General features: G+C 43.3%; 1 protein-coding gene across 1 annotated transcript in view; it reads left to right on the forward strand.

Moving 5' to 3' along the window:
* Nucleotides 1-908: 908 nt before the first annotated feature.
* The window catches only part of TMX4 (thioredoxin related transmembrane protein 4), a 60061-nt gene continuing 35079 nt past the window's right edge, over nt 909-25890 (forward strand). The window contains exons 1-2 of the mRNA XM_030558375.1: nt 909-1108; nt 19369-19484. Coding sequence (XP_030414235.1) covers nt 909-1108; nt 19369-19484 — 316 coding nt within the window. The remainder of the gene's footprint in view (nt 1109-19368; nt 19485-25890) is intronic.

Raw genomic sequence — 25890 nt, forward strand, 5'->3', positions numbered from 1 at the left:
ATTTTTGGCATTTGCACTATGCAGTGTGTTACACTAGATAATTATAATTGACTTGAATCCACCGTGCCTGATATTAGCTGCATCATATCCCATTTGGAAAGTGGACTTTAACATTATGGAACATTTTTTTATGGAATGTGATAAAATTATATACCATCTGTTACTAGATTTTACAGTCATATTTGTAGTAACACTTATACTTGCAACTGATATTTACCATACCATAGGAAATGCTTTTGGGGTGTTATTTTAGTCAAAGCGTAGGGATTGCTTGGGAGTCACAGATTCAAATGCAGTCTCAGCCCAGTTCTACTGGAAAGTCAGGTAGTCAATTTACAGTGGAGAATGGGGACTAACAAGGCCAAAGGAACACACATACGCTAGAACGCTGGTACAGAAGGGTGTGCACATGCACTAGGCAGTGGATTTGCAGCATGGGCAAGTGTATTAGCACACGTGTGGCCACATGCTCACAGCCTTGCCCTGCCACACAGGTAGGGTAACCAGACAGCTAGTGTGAAAAATCAGGACAGGGGGTGGGGGGTAATAGAAGCCTATATAAGAAAAAGACCCCAAAATCGGGACTGTCCCTATAAAATCGGGACATTTGGTCATCTACAGACAGGTGCCCAGGGCACCGAGCCCCCAGACAGGTGGGCTGCACCAGCACTCACACCAACTCCCCCCTTGAGGTTCTGCCTCTGCCACGCCCCCACAGACCACGCCCCCTTGTTCCCGCCAAGTGACGCCCCGCCCAGTCCTCCCAGGGCCCCACCCCCAAGCCCTGTCCCGCTGTCTGAAAGCCCCGCCCAGTCTACCCAGGCCCCGCCCCCGGTCTCTCCCGCTCAGCGAGGCCCCGCCCCCGGGCCGCTTCCTGCGCGTCGCGGGGCCGGGCCGGGCCGGGGAAGATGGCGGCGGGCGCGCGGGGAGCCAGGCCTGGCGCCGCGGTGACAGCGCTCCTGGCCGCCTGGCTGGTGCTGGCGCTGGGCCCCGCCGCCGCCTCCCGCCCCTCCCAGGTGGGCAGCCCCGGCGAGCAGCGGGGCCGCGTGCAGGTCCTGAGCGCCGCCAACTGGAGCCTGGTGCTGCAGGGCCAGTGGATGGTGCAATTGTGAGTAACGGCCCCGCCGCCGGCACCTCACCCCCGGGAGGGTCCGTTCTCTGTAGCCCGTTCCCGCCCCCCCCCCGGGGCTAGTCCGCTCCCCCCCGGAACAGCCTGTCCTCTATAGCCCGCCCCCCCCGGACAGTCCGCTCCCCCCCGGACAGCCTGTCCTCTATAGCCCGCCCCCCCCGGACAGTCCGCTCCCCCCAGACAGTCCGTTCTCTATAGCCCGCCCCCCCCGGGACAGTCCGCTCCCCCCCCGGGACAGTCCGTTCTCTATAGCCCGCCCCCCCCCGGGACAGTCCGTTCTCTGTAGCCCGTTCCCGCCCCCCCCCCCGGGGCTAGTCCGCTCCCCCCCGGACAGCCTGTCCTCTATAGCCCGCCCCCCCCGGACAGTCCGCTCCCCCCCGGACAGCCTGTCCTCTATAGCCCGCCCCCCCCGGACAGTCCGCTCCCCCCAGACAGTCCGTTCTCTATAGCCCGCCCCCCCCGGGACAGTCCGCCCCCCCCCGGGACAGTCCGTTCTCTATAGCCCGCCCCCCCGGGACAGTCCGCTCCCCCCCGGGACAGTCCGCTCTCTATAGCCCGCCCCCCCCCGGGACAGTCCGTTCTCTGTAGCCCGTTCCCGCCCCCCCCCCCCCCGGGGCTAGTCCGCTCCCCCCCGGACAGCCTGTCCTCTATAGCCCGCCCCCCCCGGACAGTCCGCTCCCCCCCGGACAGCCTGTCCTCTATAGCCCGCCCCCCCCGGACAGTCCGCTCCCCCCCGGACAGCTTGTCCTCTATAGCCCGTCCCCCCCGGGACAGTCCGCTCCCCCCCGGGACAGTCCGTTCTCTATAGCCCGCCCTCTGCCCGGGACAGTCTGCTCCCCGACCCCCAGGACAGCCTGTCCTCTATAGCGCTCTCCACCGCCGCCCCCCCCCCACAGTCCGTTCTCTGTAGCCTGCCCTCCCCCGGACAGTCTGTTCTTTATAGCCCGCCCCCCTGGAACAGTCTGCTCCCCTCCCCCGGGACAGCCCATCTTCTATAGCGCTCTCCACGCCCCCTCCCCCGGGACAGCCCGTTCTCTATAGTGCTCTCCCCCACGGACAGTCTGCTCTCCCACCCCCAGGACAGTCCATCCTCTATAGCCCACCTCCCAGGACAGTCCACTCCCCCCTGGGACAGTCCGGCCTTTATAGCACCCTCCCCTCAGGGGGACAGTCCTCTCACCCCCGGACAGTCCGTCCTATATAACACCCCTCCCCCCTCACACTCTGCCATCCGTGGCCCCTCTCCCCCTGCCCGGGACGGCCTGTTGTCCATAGCTTCTGCTGCCCCAGGAAAGTGCCGCCCTCCTCACCTGCCCCAAGGCAGCCTGTCCTCCCCATGAACAGTCTCCCCTCCCATGGCCCTCCCCACCCCCAGGCCACAGTACCCCAGCTCAGGGTGATGGGATGGCTGTACCCTCCCCTGCCCCCCAAACTCTGTAGACTGATGGGGTGACAACATTGTGCATCCTTCCCAGCCCAAACACCTATCCAGAGGAGGGACAGGATAGGGGGCCAGGAGAAGAAATAATGTAGTGCTCCAGATAATTATCACTCCCATCCCTAGAGTGATATTTTTCCCCGTGTGTACCATCTCAGAACAAGAGTGTGGCTGCATTACTTGGGACATCATTATTTTTGTTCACGTGTGTAGTAACTAATGTCCCCCAAATACAGTGTGTTTCTTCAGATTAGATAAGAACGTTCTGAAATATGAGCCTGATCCAGGAAATCCTTTACACTGGGGGTAGTCAATAGGCAGACTGCGGGCCAAATCTGGACTTCCAGATGCTTTCGAACAGACCCTAAAAGCTTTTTATTTACTACTTCTTGTTGTTGTTGATTTTCTTTGGAGTCTGGATCTTGACTAAGAAATTTAGACCTTAACAAAAAAATAAGTGACTGTCCCTGCTTTACGTGAACAGTCTTACCAGGCCTGTACTCCTGTGACAAATATTATGTATTGTTATCTCGTCTTCAGCAGGCGATGGGAAATCCACTAAATAACGTTTGCATAATCAGGGCCCAAAACACTTGAGAACATGCTTAATTTGCTGCAAGTTAGTAGTCCCATGGACTTAAGTGAGACTATTTGTGTTTGAAAAGTTAAGCATGTGTCCTGCATCATCTTTGCACTCAAAGCTTCCATTGAGTTTTGTTGGAGTAAGGGATGCAAAATTGGGATCCAGTGGCACTATACATGAGTGTCAGATGTTTTTTAAGCTAGTAACTACAAGTGCAAAACTACAAAGTCCGTCCCCCTCTCTTCTTACTTCCCAGCAGGGTGTGTCCAATTCTCCTTGTCTTTGAAAGATATGAAGCACACAAAAAATGCCTCATGAGTGTGTTCTTTCTCCCACTGACATCCATAGGAGTTCTGCCGTTGGCTTCTGTGGAAGTTGAGTGCATCTCACATAGAGCGAAGTTCACTTAGGTCAATGGAAAACTCCCACTGACTGTAATGATGCTAGGATTTCACCCAGGATATCAGACCATTCAAGTGTCTGAAGTACAGATATTTTGAACTTACAGGCTAGCCCAGCTGTATTTCTTTAGAAACATCAACTTTGCATTTCCGCAAAACATTTTAAAAACAAGCATTAAAAAGGGTTTATAGTTCCCTTGTTTTGCATGCAGGGGTGCTGTAAAGTGCAATTTGTATCTTGGCATGTTTGCTGCCTTTCTATAAAAGTGCTCTCACAGCTTGACTATCTAAGCAATTAAAAGCAAACTATGAGCTATTAGTGATGTCCTTTGCAACCACGTGTACTTGTTTCTTACATTTTGTTTTCTAAAAAATGCTCTTCATAATAGAGAGTAAAGAGCTTAGCCCGAGGCTGAAGCAGTGAGTTAGTCTGGATGGTCTAGTTCTGTATGCTTGATTCCTAGAAAGTCTATGCATGTTTAAATAACATGACTCAAAGTTGTTGGTGGTGGGTGTTAAACTTCAGTAAACCCTTGGGTAAATTTATGATGTAAACTAGCAGTGAGTTTATGAAAGCTGCATTCAAGTTTGTTTTTAGAACGTTTCCCTAGGTTTGTTTCTGCCTTGTTATTTTTCTTCTCCTGGGATTGAGTTACCCTGCATTGGGAGGTGATTAAAGGGAGGGACTGTCTAGCTCCACTAGGAATTTTAGATTTCACAAGCCTATTGGAGTCTTGGTGATATCAGTAAGTTGTCAAAATAAACATTATGCCTGACCATTTTGAAGGCCCTGCTTTAGAGACACTCCCTGACTCACTATTGTGAGTAAGGTTTTATAGGATCAGGGCTTGATTTTTTCATTGGTTTACTGTATATTCTCGTCTATCTTAAATACAAAAATGTGATATGAAAATGAAAGGAAAGATTCTGATATAAACAGAAGGAAAACAAGAAAATAGGGTTGAGGTCATCCGGTAGTTAGTGTCTTGCCTTTTTACTGCAGTATGAAAAATATCATGAGCCACTGATAATCATCAAATGATATATTAATGATTTCCTAGTACCTTTTTCAGTAACCATAAGTCATTTCGTATTTCGTTAGTTGGAGACAATCTGTTTGTTTAGGCTTAAAATGTAGGATTTAAATAGAGGTTTTGCACAGTGTAACAAAGTTTTTATTCACTTAGACCTTAAATGGTTTAACTCAAATTTTAGACTCTTTCCATGAAGGTTTATAAATTAAGGTTTTTATATGAAGAAAGAAGATTCACTAGCCTGTGTATGAATAATACCTTTATGCTAAATTTAAGTTGGTGGTTCATGGTGGTGGCTCCTCACTTTCTCTTGGCCATAAAAAGTAAGGTGGAAAATGTTTTAAGCAACCAGCTCCCCAACTCTTAGATAACCTACCAAAAAAAGGTGGAGGGGGAAAGGGAACATGCAAAGATGGTGGTGAATGTCTAAAACCAAAAAGTGGTGGAGCCAAGGACATTATTGGGTTAGTTTTCATTCGCTAATAGCTCATTTTGTCAGAACTCTCTGCTGGTTAGACCTCAGACTTTGTTTCAGTCAGATGTGCTCTTCTTCTCAAAACTGGTGCTTAATTTAACTCATTCACCTAAATGATGTGACACTGGGACTTTTAAAGACAAATTAATAAAACTTCTTATGGTATTTAAATTTAAAAATGAAGGCTCCTGATTTTTTTATAACTAGCAACAAACTCCTCTGTGGGACTGATGTCTGCAATGTTTTTTTGCCATTCCACTAACTTCGTGAATCTGAAAATCATATTTTCCATACTACAACTGTAGTGTTAACTCTGCTTAGAAGTGATGAAGATAAATGACTTAGGTTTCCTATGCTACCATCTCCACGGGTCACTATCAGCCCAGGTTTTACCATTAGCTGAGTTTGGGGGACAGGACAGCACTTGACTTGCCTAAATTCTTTTCTCTTCTGGTAGTTACATACAGTGTCTATGGATAAATAGTGTGCAATATGAATAACTGTTCAAGTTTCTCCATGCTCTCTTTCCTTGCACATCCTAAAGTGCCTCTGACTTACCCTCAAGGGGTCATCTGTCTAAGATAGAGTGATCTTCAGTCTCTGTATGCATTTTGTGCTTGACCTCTGCTGAAGGAGTTAATTCACTGGTGCTGGGTTTGTGATCAGGAGTCTTGATGTCTTTCTACTAGAACAGAGGTGGGCAAACTTTTTGGCCCAAGGGCCACATCTGGGTATGGAAATTGTATGGCGGGCCATGAATGCTCACAAAATTGAGGGTTAGGTGTGGGGGTGGTGGTGGTACAGAAGGGTGCTCCAGGCTGGGACCGAGGGGTTTGGAGGGAGGGAGGGGGATCAGGGCTGGGGCAGGGGGTTCAGGTGCAGGAGGGGGTCAGGGATGCAGGCTTCAGGGGGCGCTTACCTCAAGCTGGTCCCAGTAGCAGCGGCATGTCCCACCTCTGGCTTCTGTGTGGAGGCGCGGCCAGGCGGATCTGCGTGCTGCCCTGTCTGCAGGCGCCGCCCTTGCCGCTCTCATGGGCCACTGTTCCCGGCCAATGGGAGCTGCGGGGGCAGCATGCAGAGCCCTTTGGCTGCTCCTACACATAAGAGCCAGAGGGGGGACATGCCACTGCTTCTGGGAGCCATGCGGAGTGGGGCAAGCCTCCGACCCTACTCCCTGAATGGAGCACCGGAGCAGGGCAAGCCCTGGACCCCGCTTCCCGGTGGGAACTTGAGGGCTGGATTAAAACGTCTGGAGGGCCGGATGCGGCCCCCGGGCCGTAGTTTGCCCACCCCTGTACTAGAAACTAGTCTGAGATCCACTGGTATTCATAGAACAGCCATTACGTGATGAAAATTGTTTGCCATTGCTTACTTTGTCTGGGTTTGAACTGCTGCCCTGCAGGTGAGAGTCCCACCCAGTTACCAGTCTCTTGATCCAGAATTTAGCCTGATGTACTCCTCTGAAATTGTTACAGTATTTGACATAAAAATCCTAACTGGTTGAGGCCTGGCATTTTTTCCAACTCCTTTGGTGTCTCCAGAGTTTTCTTTCTACACTAACACATAATGAGTTCTCTTAGCATTTCTGTGGCAGCCATAACTACACTGGAGATCCCTATTTAAAGGCTATAAGTTATCTGTCATATTACTATAGTAAGGGCTGCTGTCTAGACCATGTCAACTTGCATATCTGAAAAATACTGTTATTTGTTCAAAATGATACAATGGCAGATACTTAGGGAATACTGTAAATTAATTGGTATAGTACTGACACCATTTATGAGCGGCAAATAGAAAACAGAAAAGTCTTGAATGTCAGCATTTCAGTTTTAATTTTTTCTACACAATACCAGATGTGAAGAGTCAAGTTCTTTTTCCAGAATAGTACAGTGTATCACTGCAGAACACACCAATAAAAAAAGAATTAGTTCTTGGATGGGTGTTTGTAACGGTTCATCCATTCACAGCTGGCAAAGTTGCAAGGTCTGGAAATACTGCAGAACATTTTATCAGTGAAATGTAGGATAACTGTCTTTGAAAGAAATTATAGCTTTTTTGGGTCTTCCGTTTGCATCAGTGTGACAAGGAGTGTGCTGAAGTGTGTGAGATCCAGCATTTGCAAGAAATGGTGATTGGAGGCTAGTATGAACAGAATTGTAAAGGCTTTTAAATCAACTTCTATTTTTTCTAAGCTTACAAAGTAGAAAACATACATTCCACAATATCAGAAAATATTTTGGTTTTGGTTTTATGTTGTTTGTATTGTTGTTGGTTTTGTGTTATATGAATACATTGCTGACAAGTTGTCTGTGACAACTTGAAGCACTGTATTCTGTGCTTGTGAGAGGAATGACTTGAGAGCCAGAAGGTTGTCCATGAGTTCTCACACCTTTTATATGCAAATGTGACTGTTGACAACTGCACAGGCCTTGAACACTATTCTGGGTCTAGTGGTGGATTGATCGGCCTGATAGTGCCTGGTTTACCTGTTTGTTGGCCATGAACTCTGGCCCAGTGGAGCATTTGTTTTGGACTAGGCCTTAGTTGAACTAATGGTGTAAGAACTAGCAAAGATGCGTAATGGCTTTGGCCTGCCGTAAGTGCTACCCAGGCAAGTGCTTCACTCCCTGTGGACAAAAGGATACCTATTACTTTGAGGATGCTGTTTGTAGATATCAAGTACCACTTATTTGTCCTCCATGTATAGTGTAAGTAAGTCTACAGAGTAAGCCATTGTGCTGACGGTCTATACAGCAATAGAATCCAGAGACAGTGTTTACTGTTGAGGGTTTGAACATAGGGTAGAGTATGTCTACACGGCAATTAAAAACCCATGTCTGGCCCAGGCTTGTGGGACTTGGACTAAGGGGCTGTTTAATTGAGATGTAGAGTCTTGGGCTGGAGCCTAGGCTCTAGGACCCTGCGAGGTGAGAGGGTCCCAGAGATTGGATTGGGGCCTGAGCCATACCTACACCACAATGAAACAGGCCCTTAGCCCGGGCCCTGCAAGTCGGAGTCAGCTGGCATGGGCCAGCCATAGTTGTTCAGTTGAACAAGGAGGAGTATAAAAATATTGCTCAGGCATGCAGGAGTGAAATCATGAAGGCCAAATCACACTTGAAGTTGCAGCTATCAAGAGGTGTTAAGAGTAACAAGAAGGGTTTCTACAGGTATGTTAGCAACAAGAAGAAAGTCAAGGAAAGTGTGGGCCCCTTACTGAATGAGGGAGGCAACCTAGTGACAGAGGATGTGGAAAAAGCTAATGTACTCAGTGATTTTGTTGCCTCTGTCTTCACAAACAAGGTCAGCCCCCAGACTGCTGCACTGGGCAGCACAGTATGGGGAGAAGGTGACCAGCCCTCTGTGGAGAAAAAAGTGGTTCGGGACTATTTAGAAAAACTGGACGAGCACAAGTCCATGGGGCCGGATGCGCTGCATCCGAGAGTGCTAAAAGAGTTGGCGGATGTGATTGCAGAGCCATTGGCCATTATCTTTGGGTATGGCTACACTTGAAATTTCAAAGTGCTGCCGCGGCAGCGCTTTGAAGTGTGAGTGTGGTCGGAGTGCCAGCGCTGGGAGAGAGCTCTCTCAGCACTGCACGTAAACCACATCCTCTGCTTGTGTAGCTTGCAGCGCTGGGAGCCGCGCTCCCAGCGCTGCGGCACTGATTACACTGAGGCTTTACAGTGCCATATCTTGCAGTGCTCAGGGGGGTGTTTTTTCACACCCTGGAGCGCGAAAGTTACAGCGCTGTAAAGTGCCAGTGTAGCCAAGGCCTTTGAAAACTCATGGTGATTGGGGGAGGTCCCGGATGACTGGCTAATGTAGTGCCCATCTTTAAAAAAGGGAAGGAGGAGGATCCAGGGAACTACAGACCAGTCAGCCTCACCTCAGTGCCTGGAAAAATCATGGAGCAGGTCCCCAAGGAATCAATTCTGAAGCACTTAGAGGAGAGAAAAGTGATAAGGAACAGTCAGCACGGATTCACCAAGGGCAAGTCATGCTCATAGGTTAGTCAGGTCTCTATTCCTGCAGAATCTTGGTGAGTCTACTTATCTTTTATTCACTTGGAGAATGCAGCCTGTCCTGGGTTAAACAACACAGAGTGAGGCAGCTATTGTAAAAACAAGATTTGAATGGTCTTAAGATAACTCTTGAAGAGCAGTGATAACACTACCTGCCTTCCTGATGTTTTAGTTTGTGTATCGCTTCTCGGCTCCTCGGAGCTAAGATCATGTATTTGCAATATGCATCTCCCTTGCTTCACAATGCGTGGATTAAGGAGGTTAAAAAAGAACCTGCTTCATCAGCCTGAAACTTCTTGAATGTCAGGCTGGTGCTGCTGTGCATGTTAAGAAACTGAACTCAAGTGGTACTCTTTGCAATGCTTTGCCACTGCAACCACAGAAGAGGAAGAAAACAGTGCCAATAATAGCTGCTGTGGGTATATTAACACTGTTAGTCACCAGTTTCCTGCTTAAGTGAAATGCTGGATTATTTTACCATATTCGGCTATAAAGGGGAGGAAATGCTTTTAAGAGTATGATTATCAATTATTTTTGTATCTCTGTATTTCGGACACACATTCAAAGATTTAAAATGTGATTTCCTCTCTATAAATGATGCCACACTTTGTAACAAACATGTTAATAGACAATAAGTCTTACATACATACCCTGAGTGGAGTTCACTGAAAGAATAGACTATAGGCTCATGTGAAGCTAATCTGAGGAAAATGTATTAGGGGAATGTAGAGGGTGCAGAAGATGATGGAAGGAAGAGCAGTATATAGGATATGAAGGGGGAGATGCTGGCCTGTAAACTATTTGGCACTGGTGGAAAACAGTGGTAGGTTCCTGCGCACAATAAGATCTCTGAAGAGAAATCCTCATTCCATTGAAGTCAATGAAAATTTTTCCAATGATATCTGCTGGGCCATGATTTCCCTCTCATAATAGCATAAAAGTTCTTATTTATCTTCCGGATCAACAGGGTCTGGCTTTCTATCTTCACCTTCCTCTGGTATGGATTTTGGGTTTCATGCGTTTCTTGTCTCAGAAAGTCTTTTATGTGTCTCTGGGCAGGTCTATGCGACCGCTTAAGTTGACCTAACTCAGTGGTCCCCAACCTTTTCATCTGGCAGGCGCCAGACGAAGAACCATGGCGGCGGTGGAGCACCCGCCGAAATGCCGCCGAATTTCTGCAGCATTTCGGCAGCGACGCCTCTCGATGACATCACTTGTCGGCTGCGAGAGGCGTCGCCGCCGAAATGCCACAGAAATTCTGATCTAACTTATGTTGCCTCCCGAGCAGTGCAAGTTACAGTAACGTAAGTGGTGTCCACACCGGCGCTATGTCGATAGGAGACACTCTCCTGCAGATATAGCTTTCGCCTCTCACGGAGGTGGAGTAATTATGCCGATAGGAAAGTGGCATAGAGCATCTTCACGGTACATACTATGGTACACTTAGTACACAGTAAGTGGCACATCTGCATCGGATGTAACACTTCTAGCGTAGACTTGCTCTCTATCTCCCTTAGCTCATCCAGGTCACCCACTCTAGTGTCAAGAATCTGTACTTGGTCTCTGAGGGCCATGAGCTCCTTACACCAAATGCACATGTACACCAGCTGCCCACAAGGCAGGTATTCATACATGCTGCATTCAGTGCAATAAACTGGATAGTTATCCTTCAGCTGCGGGACTTCTGCTTGCATTCTTTGTACTCCTGAATCTTTTTTCATTTGTTACATCACGTTATGTTTAATTACATCTCATAAAGGCAGCAACTTCCTTATGTGAGTCATACTGTTGCCCGGACCTAATGTAGAAGAAATATACTCTCACAGTTGCTTCTGGGCTTTGAAGTGCATGAGTCCACAGCTCCTTCAGTGGATAAAGCTTCAGAAAGCCCACTGTTAAGTGCAGTCTCTGAGAAAGTAAATATAGAGATTTTTTCCCTTGAAACCATTAATAAGTTTTAAAAACAAGGTGAAATATTCTTGCTTAGAGCACCTGAAAGAAGAGAACCAGAACAGATCATTATATTAAATATACATTGCTAAATATTTGAGGCTCTGTCAGTCTGTGCCTTGAAAGGCTGATAAATTACAAGCAAAATGAGGGTACTCTCCTGGTGGTGATAGGCCACAGATGATGAGTATTCTTTCCCCCTCCTTTGAGAAAATCTTTTGCATATGTTCTGAGGCTACCCTGTCAAATTTGGATTTGAACTTCCAAAAAAAAAAAAAATGCTAATCCCCTGGTGCTGTAAAAAGGCACATCAAATTTGATAGGACAGAAGGGAAGGACATTCTGCCTCCTCAGCCGTGTTACTGAGCTGGATGAGTGAGTGAATAGTAGGGAGTACCTGCAGTGGAAGATGTAGGGGACCTCGCCATTGGGCCGCTGTGCTGTGAGCCCCCTTGCCCCCCTCCTTTCTCATGCTCCATCTGAGCCAGCTATGAGACTTGCAGCCAGGGTGTCACTGAATCACGCTCAAGAAACAGCTGTACACACTCGTGCGCCTCACTCTTAATTTCCTCACAATCATGTCCCTCCTTGAGACCAAATTGCGGGACCTTTCACCACCCAAGTAGGGCAAGGAACCATAGTGGGCCAGTCTGTATTCCTATGGCCCACTGGGGATGTTAGCTGGCATCTCCTTCATGGAGCTGTAAGCATGGGGTGTACTTGGCGTGGTTGACGACCTCCCCTGACACTTCTCCTTTCTGTGGTGAGAGGGAGACACAGGCACACATTTACATCAAGTGTGCCAGGCTGCAGCTCCTCTTCCAGCTCTTCCAAAACTTCCTCCTTAAATTTTGGCTGAACTTTACCCACACTTCCTGATTTATGCACACCCTAGCCCCACAACGTTACAAGACCTCCTTGTCAACCCTCTTGTGGCGCAGGACATGGTGGCTGTCCATCATATCAGTAGGAGGAAGTTGGATGCGGGCTGGGGCTTCTGCAGCTGCAGGGTCTATTTCTGATCTTTCCTCAAGTTACACCTCCAAGCAGAGTTCCTCTGGGTCGCTTCAAGGAGCAGTGGGCGCTGTCCGGGGTTCTCTGCTCAGTGTCCCCCTCTGGATCCCTCCTTTTGAACCTCTGCCCCCGTTTTCCCCATTTTTTTTGTTCTCTGTGATCTTTTGATGCCTAGGTTTGTTGGCTCCTCCCCTTAGGGTGTGTATGTGAGCTTTAGATGTAGGCTGGTTTGAGCCTGCCCATCCCTGGATCCTCAATAGGTGCAATGGAAGATGAATTCTAAGATAAAACTTAGGTATGTTAAATATCTGTCCTGATCCCCACTACCACTGTTGATACGATCACTGTTCAGATTAGATTCTTCTGCCTCCCCTGCTTCCTGGGCCATTTGGCCACTTGTAAAATTTAGCACAACAAATAGTATGGCTTTATTAAAGTTTAACTCACTGTTTTGAGGCTAGTTTTGTTGCCATATTTGGTCCCATCTACAGTGTGCTTCTCTGTGGGTGTGTGCTTGGATGTGAGGGAGAGAAGAGCAATCTAAGGATTTGTTTTCACTAGTGGCCTTTTCCAGCCTTACAAATAACCTTAGTATTAACTGGGAGCTGGCTGTACTGAGAGTGACAGCAGAGATAGCAGGGGTGAAGCAGTTACAATTCATGTGGAGGGTCTTACTGTGTCTGAACAGTGCTTAACCCAGCTGGGTCTCAAATCTTGCTTTGGCTTTTGGGTGCTACTGCAATATAAATAAAAACAACTTATAATTGTATTTTTAGTAAGGGCAAAACCACAGGAGGTTTTGCGTGTTTTGTGTGTGGTTTTGTTCGCCTCTAGGAAATTACTTTTACATTCTGGGGTGCCCAGAATTGCTGATTCCTGTGCTCTGTGAAATCCACCTTGTTCCCCATGTGCTCAGCAGCAAAATACAATAATTGGATGATACAATACAATCAATAATCATGGTTGTCTGATGTCTCTTTATCAGTTGGCTTTCTCTCCCCGCTGCAGTTCTAACTCTTGCACTCTTCTCAAAGGCATGATAGAGAAGAGCTGTCCATATAACCTCAGGTTACTTGGTGTCCAGACTTGAAATTTTGTCCTCAGTGATTTCATCTTTCTGTTTCAAACAGCGTATTGTTATAAAGGCAATGTTTCCAAATCTTATCTACAAGATTGTAAATGCATAGTTGTTCAGTAACTAAAACAATTCTATACTCTGGCATCAGTGAACCTCATAGGCAGTTTTAAAAAATATAAACAAATATACTTCAACCATATCTGTTTGTGATGGCATTAGGATAGTGTTTTTGGCCCTGTTAACAACCTATGGATGTCAGTGTGACATTGACGCATTCTAAAGGAGGAGATTCCATCTAAGGAGTGATGCCCTACAATTCTAGTGCAAAGCATTTCGTTGAGTTTTTTTTTCTCTCCTGGTTGATGCTTTCATTTGTTGCACTGATCTGAAAACTTTTGTCTACTGCATTGGAAAAATATTTTGAATATTTTCTATTTTAGCATCAGTGTAAAAAAAAAAAAAAGAATCTTACTTGGAGGTTACCTATAACTTAATAGACTCACAGGAAACAGTTATCTGTCATATTTCTTCAAATGGTTTTTGTAGCTTTACTTTTATAACTGGTAGGCATGAAAAACTTATCTAGGAATCTTATTTTAAGACCAGATTGTGCCATTTTGGTTTAAACCCCCTCCTTCCCCCAAAAAGACTTCTTTGATCTTGTAAATATTGGAAATCTTGTGATTTATCTTCTAAGGTAGCACATTTGTAGTGCAGCTAGATTTATAAAATTCCTATCGATATGTCCAATTATTAGATTGTAGGGGCATAGGCTGTCTTTAGCTTCTTTATTAATCTATTACCCATCCCACTGTTATGTAACTTGATAAAACCTAAATTCTTTCAAGAGCTCGGTCTTTGCTTTCCCCTGAGCCTCATCTTTTCTGTAAATTTTATTGAAAACCATTGTCATTTTTAAAGAGGAAGAAGTGTAGAGAGTGTGAAATAGGAGAAAGAATAAAAATATTTTTTTGTCCTTCTTCATTCTGCACGCACATTCTTAGTACTCTTTTCCTCCAGTTCCCATCCAGTTTAATTCTTGATTATTTTGGGACTTACTTACTACATCATTTTTTCTGTAAATCCTTTAATTTCACTGCATTCTTGTGACGTCTGATCACTACTGGACTGGAGTAGTTTTAAGGTCTCTAAGGCTGTCTGGGAGTGGCTTGTGAAGAAATGACTCAAAACCAGTTGACTTAAGGTGCATAAAAATATGAAGTGAAAGGGTGACCAGATAGCAACTGTGAAAAAATGGGACCGGTTAGTAATATGCGCCTATATAAGAAAGTCCCTAAGGAACGGGACTGTCACTTTAAAAATGGGAAATCGGGTCACCCTAAGTGAAAGTTAAAGGCGGGGTGCAGCTTCTCAAAGTTTTGGACAGTACCAAAAGATGATTTCAGCTAGTAGAGCTCTTTCTCGCTGTTCTCGGAAGTCCTTGCAGAAGCGCCTACATATGGATATGCAATCGTATAGCCCGTTGAAGGGGAAAGACTGCCATCGCATATCCTGTGTTAGCAGGTCTATGTAATTCTGGCACAAAAGCAGAGCACTGAGGAGGACAGGGGGTTCTCTGAAGCCTGGTCCTCACTCAGGATCCCTTGCCATTATTCTTAACATGTTCAGTAGTGTCACATTCATAATGCTTGTGACAGGAGCACAGTAGACTGCAGAATGTAGTAACAATCTCCTCTTTAATAATTCTGTCCTGATCGGCAATGGGGAATAAAACTAAATGTAAATACTTACCGTGAACACAACCAAGCTACACCTAAAAGTATTTGATAGACCAGCACATCTATATCTATTTAAAAAAAAAAAAGTAGCATAACTGAGGTCAGTGGCAATATTCCAGCTATATTCCCCTGGTTTTAAAAGGATGGGAGGACTGCTGGCTGAGCCTTCTTCATGAAGTCCCTGTCTGGAAAATTCCATGTTTGATTTCCTGAGCATGCTGCAAAATCCATCTCTTTTCTCACGTTTGGGGAGTTAGGAGGGAGGAATAGCTAAGGGATGGTGTCTGGGAAAGATGTTTTTTTCAATCTCTTCTTTGTAAGTTGTACCTGATTATTTTTGCTACATAGTAAAGCTTGGCTTCTGGGTGAGTCATATTGTGCAATTTGTTTTTAGTGTTAAAGGCACCTGTAGTCTGTAATAGGCACTTTCTCTTTTCACAATTCTACACATATTACTACTGTATAAGAGCACACTGTGCACCATCTCAACATTAATAACATTTGTAAACAAGAAACAGTTAAGGCATGCTGCCTCTTCAGTCCTGGCATGTTATTTCTTTGTTTACAATCAACCCAAGTTATGTGGATGGCCCCTCCTTGGAGTCAATGGGAACTTATACCTGCCTGGAACCCCATTGACTACAATGAGGGTTCATCCGTGTAATGAGGGTCTACATGAGAGATGAGGTGATGTAGGATGTTGGACATATATGAGAAAGAAGGCTGTGGGGTTGTTTATATTACAGGGCTTATGCGTTGTATTGGGTGGTATGTGTATAACAGATGTAGGTCAATGTGTGAACAAGGGTCTTCTGGTTGTAAATGAAATTCCCATTGCTCTCAGTTCCGCTTGCATATCTTGGGCAGGATATATTGTTATGTAATATAAACAGTCTTGTATAAGCCTGCTCCAGGTATCAGTGTTAAGTTCATCTTCATCTCCCATTCTTTTTCATCTAAATATTTATATATTGCCTATTTTATTTTATATTTTCTTTTTTTGTGGTTGGAGTGGAGACTTCTTGTTCTTGCCCAAAACTCTCCTCTCAATAAAACCGCTCTCCTTTATTCAGTGTATTACTTTAAGTTGTGCCCAGCTTTTTAATATTGTCAATTTAATTTAGCCTACAGTAACACAGTCCCATTTAGCCTTTCCTGTAAATCTGGTTGTAGTCTAAGAGAGGGTTTTGCTTACATTTTACCCTCACAATATAAAATACTTCTGCTTCAGTTTAACATTTCCCATTTATTTTTTTTCTTTCCTGTAGTTCTTAAACTTTACATTTTCATCTCTCAGCAAACAACGAGCTTTGAATTCTAAAAGGATAGCACGTACTTTATTCTCTTACTATTCTGAATGTGGAATGCTTTAGGAGTATTCTTAAATCCCAATTTTGCTTGCTTGGATGTTGGTCTATGGATTTTCTTTCTTTCTTTCAATACTCTTACTATATTTATCATAGCTCTCACATCAGCTGTCTGCAGTGGCTTTATCTCTCACCTTTTGCTTTCTCATTAAATAGTTTTTCTTCTTGTCTTCTGTATTTTCTCACTACTGTCTGATTTCTGAATGTACCTCGATGATTTATCCTTTTCTTCATAGAGCACAGGGTTATTTTACAGACTTTTTTCTGTTAATATTATCTGCTTTATTTGTCAGAAGCTCTTTCTCTTAGGGAATCTGACTTAAAAAGTACAGTACAAAAATATGTTGCTTCTCTCTTGGGAAATGCATTTCCACAATATTATCTGTAAATGTTTGTTCCCTCTCAGGATATATTGTATTCTTTAGGTTTTAAATGGTCTCATACATATGCCATTGCTTCATAATTCCACTATATTAGCTTTCAAGCTAAGGCTTCCATTTCTAATTATCACAAGCAATACAAAGTTTTTTTCCAATCACAATTTCCCTTTTAATTTCTAAAGTGACATCAAATTCTCTTATATTATGTTATTAGTGGCACTGAAGCAGCTATAAGACAAATTTGTAAGCAATCATACTAAGCAAAATTCATAGTTTTTCTCCCCTATGAAATTGCCCCGGTCACCCATTCATTTTGTTCCAGATACATAGTTATATCTAATCAGAAGAAGTCAGATTTAAGAGTAGAAGAAACAGCATATTTCAACTAGAAATATCATTGTGTATGCTGCCTTAACTCATTAAAGGAGTCTAGTTTCTTGGTAGTCAAAAGAGAAGAGGCTTGAGAAATATATCTAACACCTGCTAACCTAAGGGCTAAGAGTACTAACAAAGATAAAAAGTAATTGTTCTTCATTTGTGCTAGGGTCCACAGATTTGTTAAAATCCTGCTTATACCTTGGGGCAGAACCAGACCTGTCAGTCACTGGCAACAAGGGGAATGCCCTGCCCCCTGGATTTTACCTGTTTTATCTACCTCCACAGTTTTGCTGGAAGCCCAACCAGATGGCTGAGCTGAGGAGAATGTCAACCTTTTATTTCAAATTTCTAACTAGCATTTTGACTCCACATTAGTCCCATCAGTTCTGCATCCTCTTTGGAGATGTTTGCAGTAGATGGTGCCCCTTCAGGCTTCATGAAAAGAGCTAAAATAACGAAAACCTGTGGCAAAAGGAGAAGGATCAAGCAGGGGACAGATGTTAAGTGCGTCATTGGGGATCTTGGCTGACTTAGTGGGCAGGATGAAGTTTGCTCCTCAGAACCTAGTCGGGGGTGGGGGTGGACCTTGGACCCTTTCCCCTGGAGCAGGAAAGGAGCCAGGCAGGATTGGAAAAATCAGGTCCAGGGCCAAGCTGTCCCCCCATCTCCATGAGGGGAGTGGAGCCAGAAGGGCGGTGTACCAAATGAAAGATAGTGCCTAAGTCCCTACAGCCCACATCAGCAGCTACAATTGTAGAGCTCAGCATCGTTCCCTTCCTTAAGTTCTCTCTGAGTCACGGATGGAGTGCACCAGATGCAACATGCACCTTTTTAATGCCAGAGAGTGCACTAACAGGGTAATTTAGCACAGTTCCTTCCTGCTGCTGCCTCCTCTATAACATCCCACCCTGTCACTCCCCAAGGGATGCCTACTCCTATCCCAGGCTGAGACCTCCAGGGAAACACAGACTCATCTGGTCCATGTGACTTCCATGGAGCCGAAAGGAGTAGAGCTTCTGGGGAGCTCTTCACTGACACCCAAAAGGAGCCCAAATGGAGGCGGGGAAACAATAACCCCGTGCTTGTAGAAGGCAATGGGAGCACTAGTCACTGGAAATTATTTTGAAAACAACCTGAGTCCAGTTTTGTGCTCCCCTCCCAATCCCCCCCACCGCACCCCAAAGCAGTATCATAGTGACAAACTGTGAAAGAAGAAATAATAAAATAACACTTTCCCTTTCTGACGTACGGAGCACAGCATGGTATTTTTTCCGCACCGCTCTCCTTCACAGAGTGGAGCACAGGGGGATAAATGCAAAAACATCAGGCCACAGACATGGTGATTCGGTTTGGATGTGTGCACATGGTCCCACAAAGGGAATCTTCCTCCTTTAGAGGAGGAAGGCCAGCTGTCCAGAGCAGAATTATAGGATCAAATAATAAGTATTTATTTAAAAACAAATAAAGGTTTCAGACACAGAGTACTATGAAACCATCCTTAGCTCAACAGCTGCCCTAGACAAGCTATTGCTGTATATCTCCCTCATGTTCCTTGGGAGAATATAATAGAGGGATGGGAATTTCCTGCCAGACCTTAAACAAAATTGTGCTGTTGTTGCCAACTGTCACGATCAGTTGCCATGTTCTAACGTCCAGGTTGTTACTCCTAGCTTCTGTTGCAGGTTGTGGTGCCTCTCTACTTTCCCAACCCCCTTCCTCTACCAGTTGGCTGTGGAAACTCATTGTTTCCTCTTCTGTTTAAGTTTCCCACTTTTTCATATCAGACGCTTACATGTAGTCTTCATAGGTTCTTGTTTGCCTTTTTCCTGTTTGATGAACTTTATTTTGTCAGGGTGCATCTCTAAAGAATGTTGTCAAGACAAATATGCTTTGATAGCATAGGTGCTCTGCCTTGATAATATAAAGTAACAAATTAGAGTCAATGTAATTTAGAGGAAGGCCTGAGATATATGAAGGTGATGTAGAATGTCATCTTTAGGACATAATTTTTGAAGATACGCCTCGCTTCAGTAACTCTTGACAGCGTCCATGAAAATTAATCTCTTTTGTGGGTAAATGGAGTTATTTGTTTGTGCTGCATTGTGAAGGATTTTGAAAAGATTATCTTTTCAGACTTGTGAATTGTTTAAACAACTTCTATAAATCCATAAGGATTTTTTTAAAACTGGTTGGCATTTCATGGTTTTTTCCCCTAATCCAGTAGTCTTAATAAGAAAAAATTAGAAAGTGTCTACTTATCTGTGATCAGTACTTTTATATTTCCATTGTATCAGATGTGCCTTTTCTGGAAAGCTTGATTTAAAAAAAATATTTCAGTGTGTGTATATTAATCTAATACATTTTTCTCTGTTCTTAGTTATGCACCTTGGTGTCCAGCGTGCCAACAGATTGAGGCAGCATGGGAGAATTTTGCAAAAGAAAGTGACCATCTAGATATCACTGTAGGAAAAGTGGACGTCACTCAAGAACCAGGTACGCAGTGAAATGGGCACTACATATAAGTATTTAAAAGGAACACCCGAACCTGTGTAGCTCTTAACTACTGGGGAAATGCTCCATTTTACTGGGGCAACTGAAAAATTGGCCAACTCAGAAAAATTAGATTATTTAATCAAAATAAATGTTATTTCCTTCCATTTCTTTCGCATTGTTAATTTAACAGCATAGTGTTTCTATCTTCCAAATGAAGGATCAATGTGGGTCTTCTGCTCTAGTGCCCTTTGTAGTGGACATCCCATAGAAGTGTCTACCTACAATAACAACAAGGAGTCCGATGTGTTGATCTACCTCTGCCATGGAAGGCTGTTACTTGACTGAGATAGTTCCACTGCCTGGTAGTAGGGTGCCTAGATGCCCTGATTTTATAGGGACAGTCCCGATTTTGGGGGCTTTTTCTTATATAGATTCCTATTATCCCACACCCCCTGTCCTGATTTTTTACACTTGCTATCTGGTCACCTACTGGGTAGTAATGGTTGGGGGAACAAGAGGGTTGAAAACCATGGATTATTCTACATAGGGAAACAATCTTGAAGTCTGCTCAAGCTAAATGGACATTTTTATAAACTCTCTTAGCTGGCTGCTTTATTGCTTTATTATATTATCTAGCTATAGTAATGCTTTTAAGTACTTTGAAAGGACCAGTTTAATTTGTTTCTTGTAAATGAAGTATGTGTGGAAAAAAGCTTTTACAAAACTTGTTCTGTAAATTATACTTAGGCTATTTCCTGCTTTCGGTTTGTTTTTTGAATAAGTCTGACACAGGTAACATTTTGACATAAAAAAGCTTTGTTAGATTTGTAAGTGTATGCAGATAAATGCAATATGTTTACAATTCTAATCTAGCTGCAAAGGAATGATGTTTATTATAGTTAAGATAGGAAAGATTAGATTTTTATCAGTAAATGTCGGTAAACGTCAATTTCACTGTAGACATATAAACCTATGAAAAAAATATTTCCATTGATGACTGAAACTTTACAGATGGGCAAAGTAAGAAAAAAGCTGCTTGACATCTTTTATTAGCATTTGATTTAAGGATACTTTGTGGTTTAATGGTTATACAGCTTCAAAATTTTTGAATCTCAAAATCTGCTTTTAAATAATTACTGTCTGTTCCCCCCCCCCAAATTTCCTACAACTATGAAAATTTATATCAGTGACAATAAAAAAATGCTTTAAAATAAACATCAGTATCATCCACTGAAATTAAAAAAAAAAAAAAAAAAGAATTCTGCTAAGCTTAATTATAGTCACGATTTGTAATAGTGGGAGGAAGTTCTAGTTAGATCCAAATCAGAAAACCATGGCTGATGGTTTTGCTTTATCAAATCATGGAAGTGTGTACACACTTTAAGGGTTTATTTCTCAAGTGCAGGTGATACTGCAATTACGTTAACTCCATACTGTTAATTTTAACAAGTTCAGACTTAATTTTCTGTACCTGTGAAGCTGAACTCTAATCTCAAGGACAAAGAATACTAGTTCTTCCTGAGGGCTCACTGTGTGCTTGTGAGTTGTATTGTTAGATAGTTGGAGGAATGCCAAAATTCTCTGAAATTGAAAGGCTACCAGTATGGGTTCTTCAGTTAGTGACTCCACAGATTGTTACCAGATTAATAAATGGAAGAGTGTGAAAACAATTCTTCTTTTCTCATGGGCTAAACCTTAATTAAAACGAACCTCTGCTTCCTCATATTAAAGAAACAGTGAGCTCCTAAGTATTGCAATATCAACACTCTAGTTAAGATTGCAACCAGTTTCCATTGTGAGCCAGACCTTTCAATCCCTGTTAGATTTTAAGCTCTTTTATGTTTGTACTGTGCTAAAACAATGGGACTTGGATCTTTATTAGGCCCTACAGGCACTTATGTGATGCATATGATTTTTTTAAGAAAATGATTCTTTCCAAAATAAGGCTATGACAAGCAGAATAGTTTGGGAAAATTTCAAAGAATTAGTCTTTCTGATAAATAACTTAAAAATTACTGGTAGAATTTTCAAATACAGTAACTCCTCACTTAAAGTCGTCCTTGTTAACGTTATTTCATTGTTATGTTGCTGATCAATTAGGGAACATGCTCGTTTAAAGCTGTGCAGTGCTCCTTTCTAATGTTGTTTGGCAGCTGTCTGCTTTGTCCACTGCTTACAGGAAGAGCAGCTGGTTGCAGCTAGCTGGTGGGGGCTTGGAACTGGAGTGGACCGGCAGCCCCCCATCAGCTTCCCCTATCAGCTCCCCACTCTCCTAAGTTGCCTATGTTGCAGTCGCTGAGCAGGCTAGCAAGTGGCAGTTCAGCTGTCCCTCCCCCCACTGCCATGTGCTGCTCCTGCCTTCTGCCTTGGAGCTGCTCCCAGAGACTCCTGCTTGCTGTGCAGGGGGAGAAAAGGGGCGTTAATGTCAGGATGTCCTCCCCCCTGCTCCTGCACCCTGCTTACCTCTTCTCTATATAGAGCAGGAAGGGGACACGGAGGGAGAGAGACAGAGAGAGCCTGGGGAAGCAGCTGCGGTCTCAACTTCCTGATCCACTTAAAAAGACAATGCACTTAAGAGTGGGTCAGCTTACTTAAAAGGGCAGTGTGCATCTCTCTCTCTCCCTCTCTCTCTTCCACACACAAGGTGTGTGTCTGTCTCTGCTAGGCTGTCTTCCCTCCCTCCTGTTTGTGCTGCCTTTATGAGAAGCTACATCAACAATAATGTGTTGACCCTTGAGGGCTCAGCTGAGTGCTAGTTCATCATTTAGCAGCAAGACATTTCCTGGGAAATATCCCTCCCTCTTCCACCCTCTAACTTCACCACCGCAGCCAAGCTTCACAATCATCGTAGATGTGAACAGTATTAAATTGTTTGTTTAAAACGTATACTGTGTGTATAGCTATATAATATAGTTTATCTGGTGAAAAAAATTTCCCTGGAACCTAACCCCCCTATTTACGTTAATTCTTATGGGGAAATTGGATTCACTTAACATCATTTTATATAAAGTCGCATTTTTCAGGAACATAACTACCATGTTAAGCGAGGAGTTACTGTAGCCTAAGTGGTTTTGGCTCTGTATGGTTTATCATCTGATTTTTCTTTCAGTAGATAAGTTTACAGTTACCGTGTGCTCCACGTGGGAATTCAGTTGACCATAGGCTTCCATGTTTTTTGTGCTCTAGAAAGTTTTTTGCAAGGGACCTGTTAAGGTTACTTTAGTTTAGTCAATTTTTGGTTGTAACCTAAGTTGAAGTATTTTTCAACCATAGGGGCAATCGTATTGTAGGCTTTTCCCGTGTCAGTGGACTCAGTTCTTGGCTGGAAGGTGTGTGCTGGGAAAGATCATTACTGGAAGTGGGAACTTGGTTGTAATCAACAAGTGGGGAAGAAATTGTCCATGTCCTTGCCCTGCTCTCCCCCTAAAAGTCTCCATTCAGATGGATTGGGTAACTGGATAGGAACGGGAATACTTAGGTATAGTGAGGGAGACTTTCAAGGGCCTAAATGGTTTTCAGGTGCCTAACTCCCACTGGTCAATGGGAGTTAGGCACCTGCCTCCCACGTGTGCTTTTGAAAAGTAGACATATTAATGGTCATATCATTCATTACAAATTTAATAAATTTACTGCATGAATGCCTTATTCATGTCTCTTGAGATGATTGCCACCATGGCTAAACAAGAGAGTAAAAGAAATGGTTAGAGGCAAAAAGGAATCCTTTCAAAATTGGAAATCAAACTAAGGAAAATGGAAAGGAGCATTAATTCTGGCAAGCCACATGTGAAAGTGTAGTTAGGCAAGCCAAAAAGTAAAATCTGAAGAGCAACTAGCAAAACACACAAACTAACAGCAATTTTTTTTAAGTACATCAGAAGTAGGAAGACTGCCAATCAATTAGTGGGACCACTGGATGATTGAGATGCTAGAGAAGCTCTCAGGGAAAAAAAGGACATTGCGGAGAAGCTACATTAATTATTTTCATCAGTCAAAGAATTTTCTGTATTTGTCAGAGGTGACAAATCTGAGGAACTGTCCCAGATTGAAGTGTCAGTAGAGGTAATTTTGAAACAGATTGATAACTTAAATAGTAATAAATCACCAGGACCAAATGGTATTCACCCAACAGCTCAGAGGGAACTAAAATGTGAAATTACTAATTGTGATATGTAACCTATCACTTACGTCTTCTGTGTAGATGGCTGGAGGATAGCTAACTTGATGCCAATTTTTAAAAAATGCTCCAGAGGCAAACTTTGCAATTATAGACCGGTAATCCCAACTTCAGTACCAGGCAAATTGGTTGCAACTATAGTAAAGAACGGATTTATCAAACATAGATGAACACGATATGTTGAGGAAGAATCAACACGGCTTTTATAAAGGGAAATCATGCCCACCAATCTATTAGAATTCTTGGAAGGGGTCAACAAACATGACAAGGGTGATCAGTGGGTCTAGTATACTTGAACTTTCAGAAAGCCGTTGACAAAGGTCCCTCACCAACGTCTCTTAAGCAAAGAAAGGAGCCATGGGATAAGAGGGAAGGTCCTCTCGTGCATCATACTGGGTAAATGATAGGAAACAAAGGGTCAGTTTGCAGACTGAAGAGAGGTAAATAGCAGTGTCCCCCATGGATCTGTACTGGGACCAATGCTATTCAACATATACATAAATGATTTAGAAAAAGTGGTAAACAGTGAGGGGCAAAGTTTGCAGATGATACTAAACTACGTAAAATAGCTAAGTCCAAATCAGACTCTGAAGAGTTACAAAGGAATCTTTCAAAAATGGGTGACTGGGCAACAAAATGGCAACTGAAGTTCAATGTTGATAAATGTAAAGTAATGCACATTGTAAAACATACAAAATGATGGGGTCAACATTAGCTGTTACTACTCAAGAAAGTAGAGTCATTAGGATAGTCTTCTGAAAATGTCCACTCAATGTGCAGCTGCAGTCAAAAAAGCTAATAATGTTAGGAACCATTAGGAAAGGGATAGATAATAAGATTGTAATTACAATAATGATACCATATAAATCCATGATATGCCCCCATCTTAAATATCATGTGCAGGTGTGATTTCCCCATCTCTAAAAACTTCCATTAGAAATGAAGAAGGTACCCAAAAAGGCAACAAAAATGATTAAGAGTATGGAACAGCTTCCATATGAGGAGAGACTAAAAATACTGTGACTGTTCATCTTAGAAAAGAGATGACTAAGGGGGGTGATATGGTAGAGGTCTATAAAATCATGAATGGTATGGAGAAAGTGACTAAGGAAGTGTTTACCCCTTCATATAACGCAAGAACTAGGGGTCACCCAATGAAATTTGATAAGCAGCAGGTTTAAAACAAACAAAAGGAAGTTCTTCATCACACAACACACTGTCAACCTATGGAATTCATTGCTAGGAGATGTTGTGCAGGCCAAATGTGTATCTGTGTTCAAAAAAGAATTAGCTAAGTTCATGGAGGATAGGTCCATCAGGGGCTGTTAGCCAGCATGATCAGGGATTCAACCCCATGCACTGGGTGATGCTAAGCCCCTGACTGTGAGAAGTTGGGACTGGACAACAGGGATGGGTTACTTAAGATTTCCCTTTTCTTTTCATTCCCTTTGAATTATCTGGCAATGGCCACTGTCAAAAGACAGGATACTAGGGTAGATGGACCATCTGTCTGATCCAGTATGGCTGTTCTTTTGTTCTAGAAATTTATACTACTATAATGGGAACTGTTACTATGCAGATATATCAAATTATTCTATACCACCATTTTCATTATATCAGTGCTTTTCTTTATTGTTATGACTTTGAAAAATATTTTCTCTAGATCAAATAAAATCCTGTAGCACTAATCTAAAATGATAAAACAGAATATCTGGCAACTGATGTGAAAAAGTTAATATCTGTTTAAACTCAAGTTATATTTAAGAAAAAAAATGGAATTACTAAGCATGAAGGAGAGTTATAAGTTCCTTTGATAATGATAATAATAGAAACACCAGGAGTTAAGTACTGCTAGGTAGAAATTTCTAGCTAATTTATTGCAACTTGGTAAATCAAAAAATGTGCAATGACTCCAGAAAGTGAATTTCCATTTCATTTTCCATTTCAGTGATTATATTTTTAAATGTTCTGATGTGCTACAGATTGAACTAGATCCCTCGATAACAAGTAATGCATAGCTTTAAATGTCACATAGTTTCTTCCTTATATGATCTAATTGCTTTTCCTTCCTTTGTTCCTCTCCCACTTTTTTTTTTTTTGGTCTTGCATTAGAGGTGAAATAAGCAGCAGGTTCTTAATCCAGTGCCGTGCCTTGGCTGACTAATATGAGATTACTCAGATTCCCTCTTACTGCAACAATTTTGAAGGGCTTTTTGGGTATTTGAATTTTCA

Source organism: Gopherus evgoodei, chromosome 3, assembly GCF_007399415.2.
Source record: "Gopherus evgoodei ecotype Sinaloan lineage chromosome 3, rGopEvg1_v1.p, whole genome shotgun sequence".
Lineage (NCBI taxonomy): Eukaryota > Metazoa > Chordata > Testudines > Testudinidae > Gopherus > Gopherus evgoodei.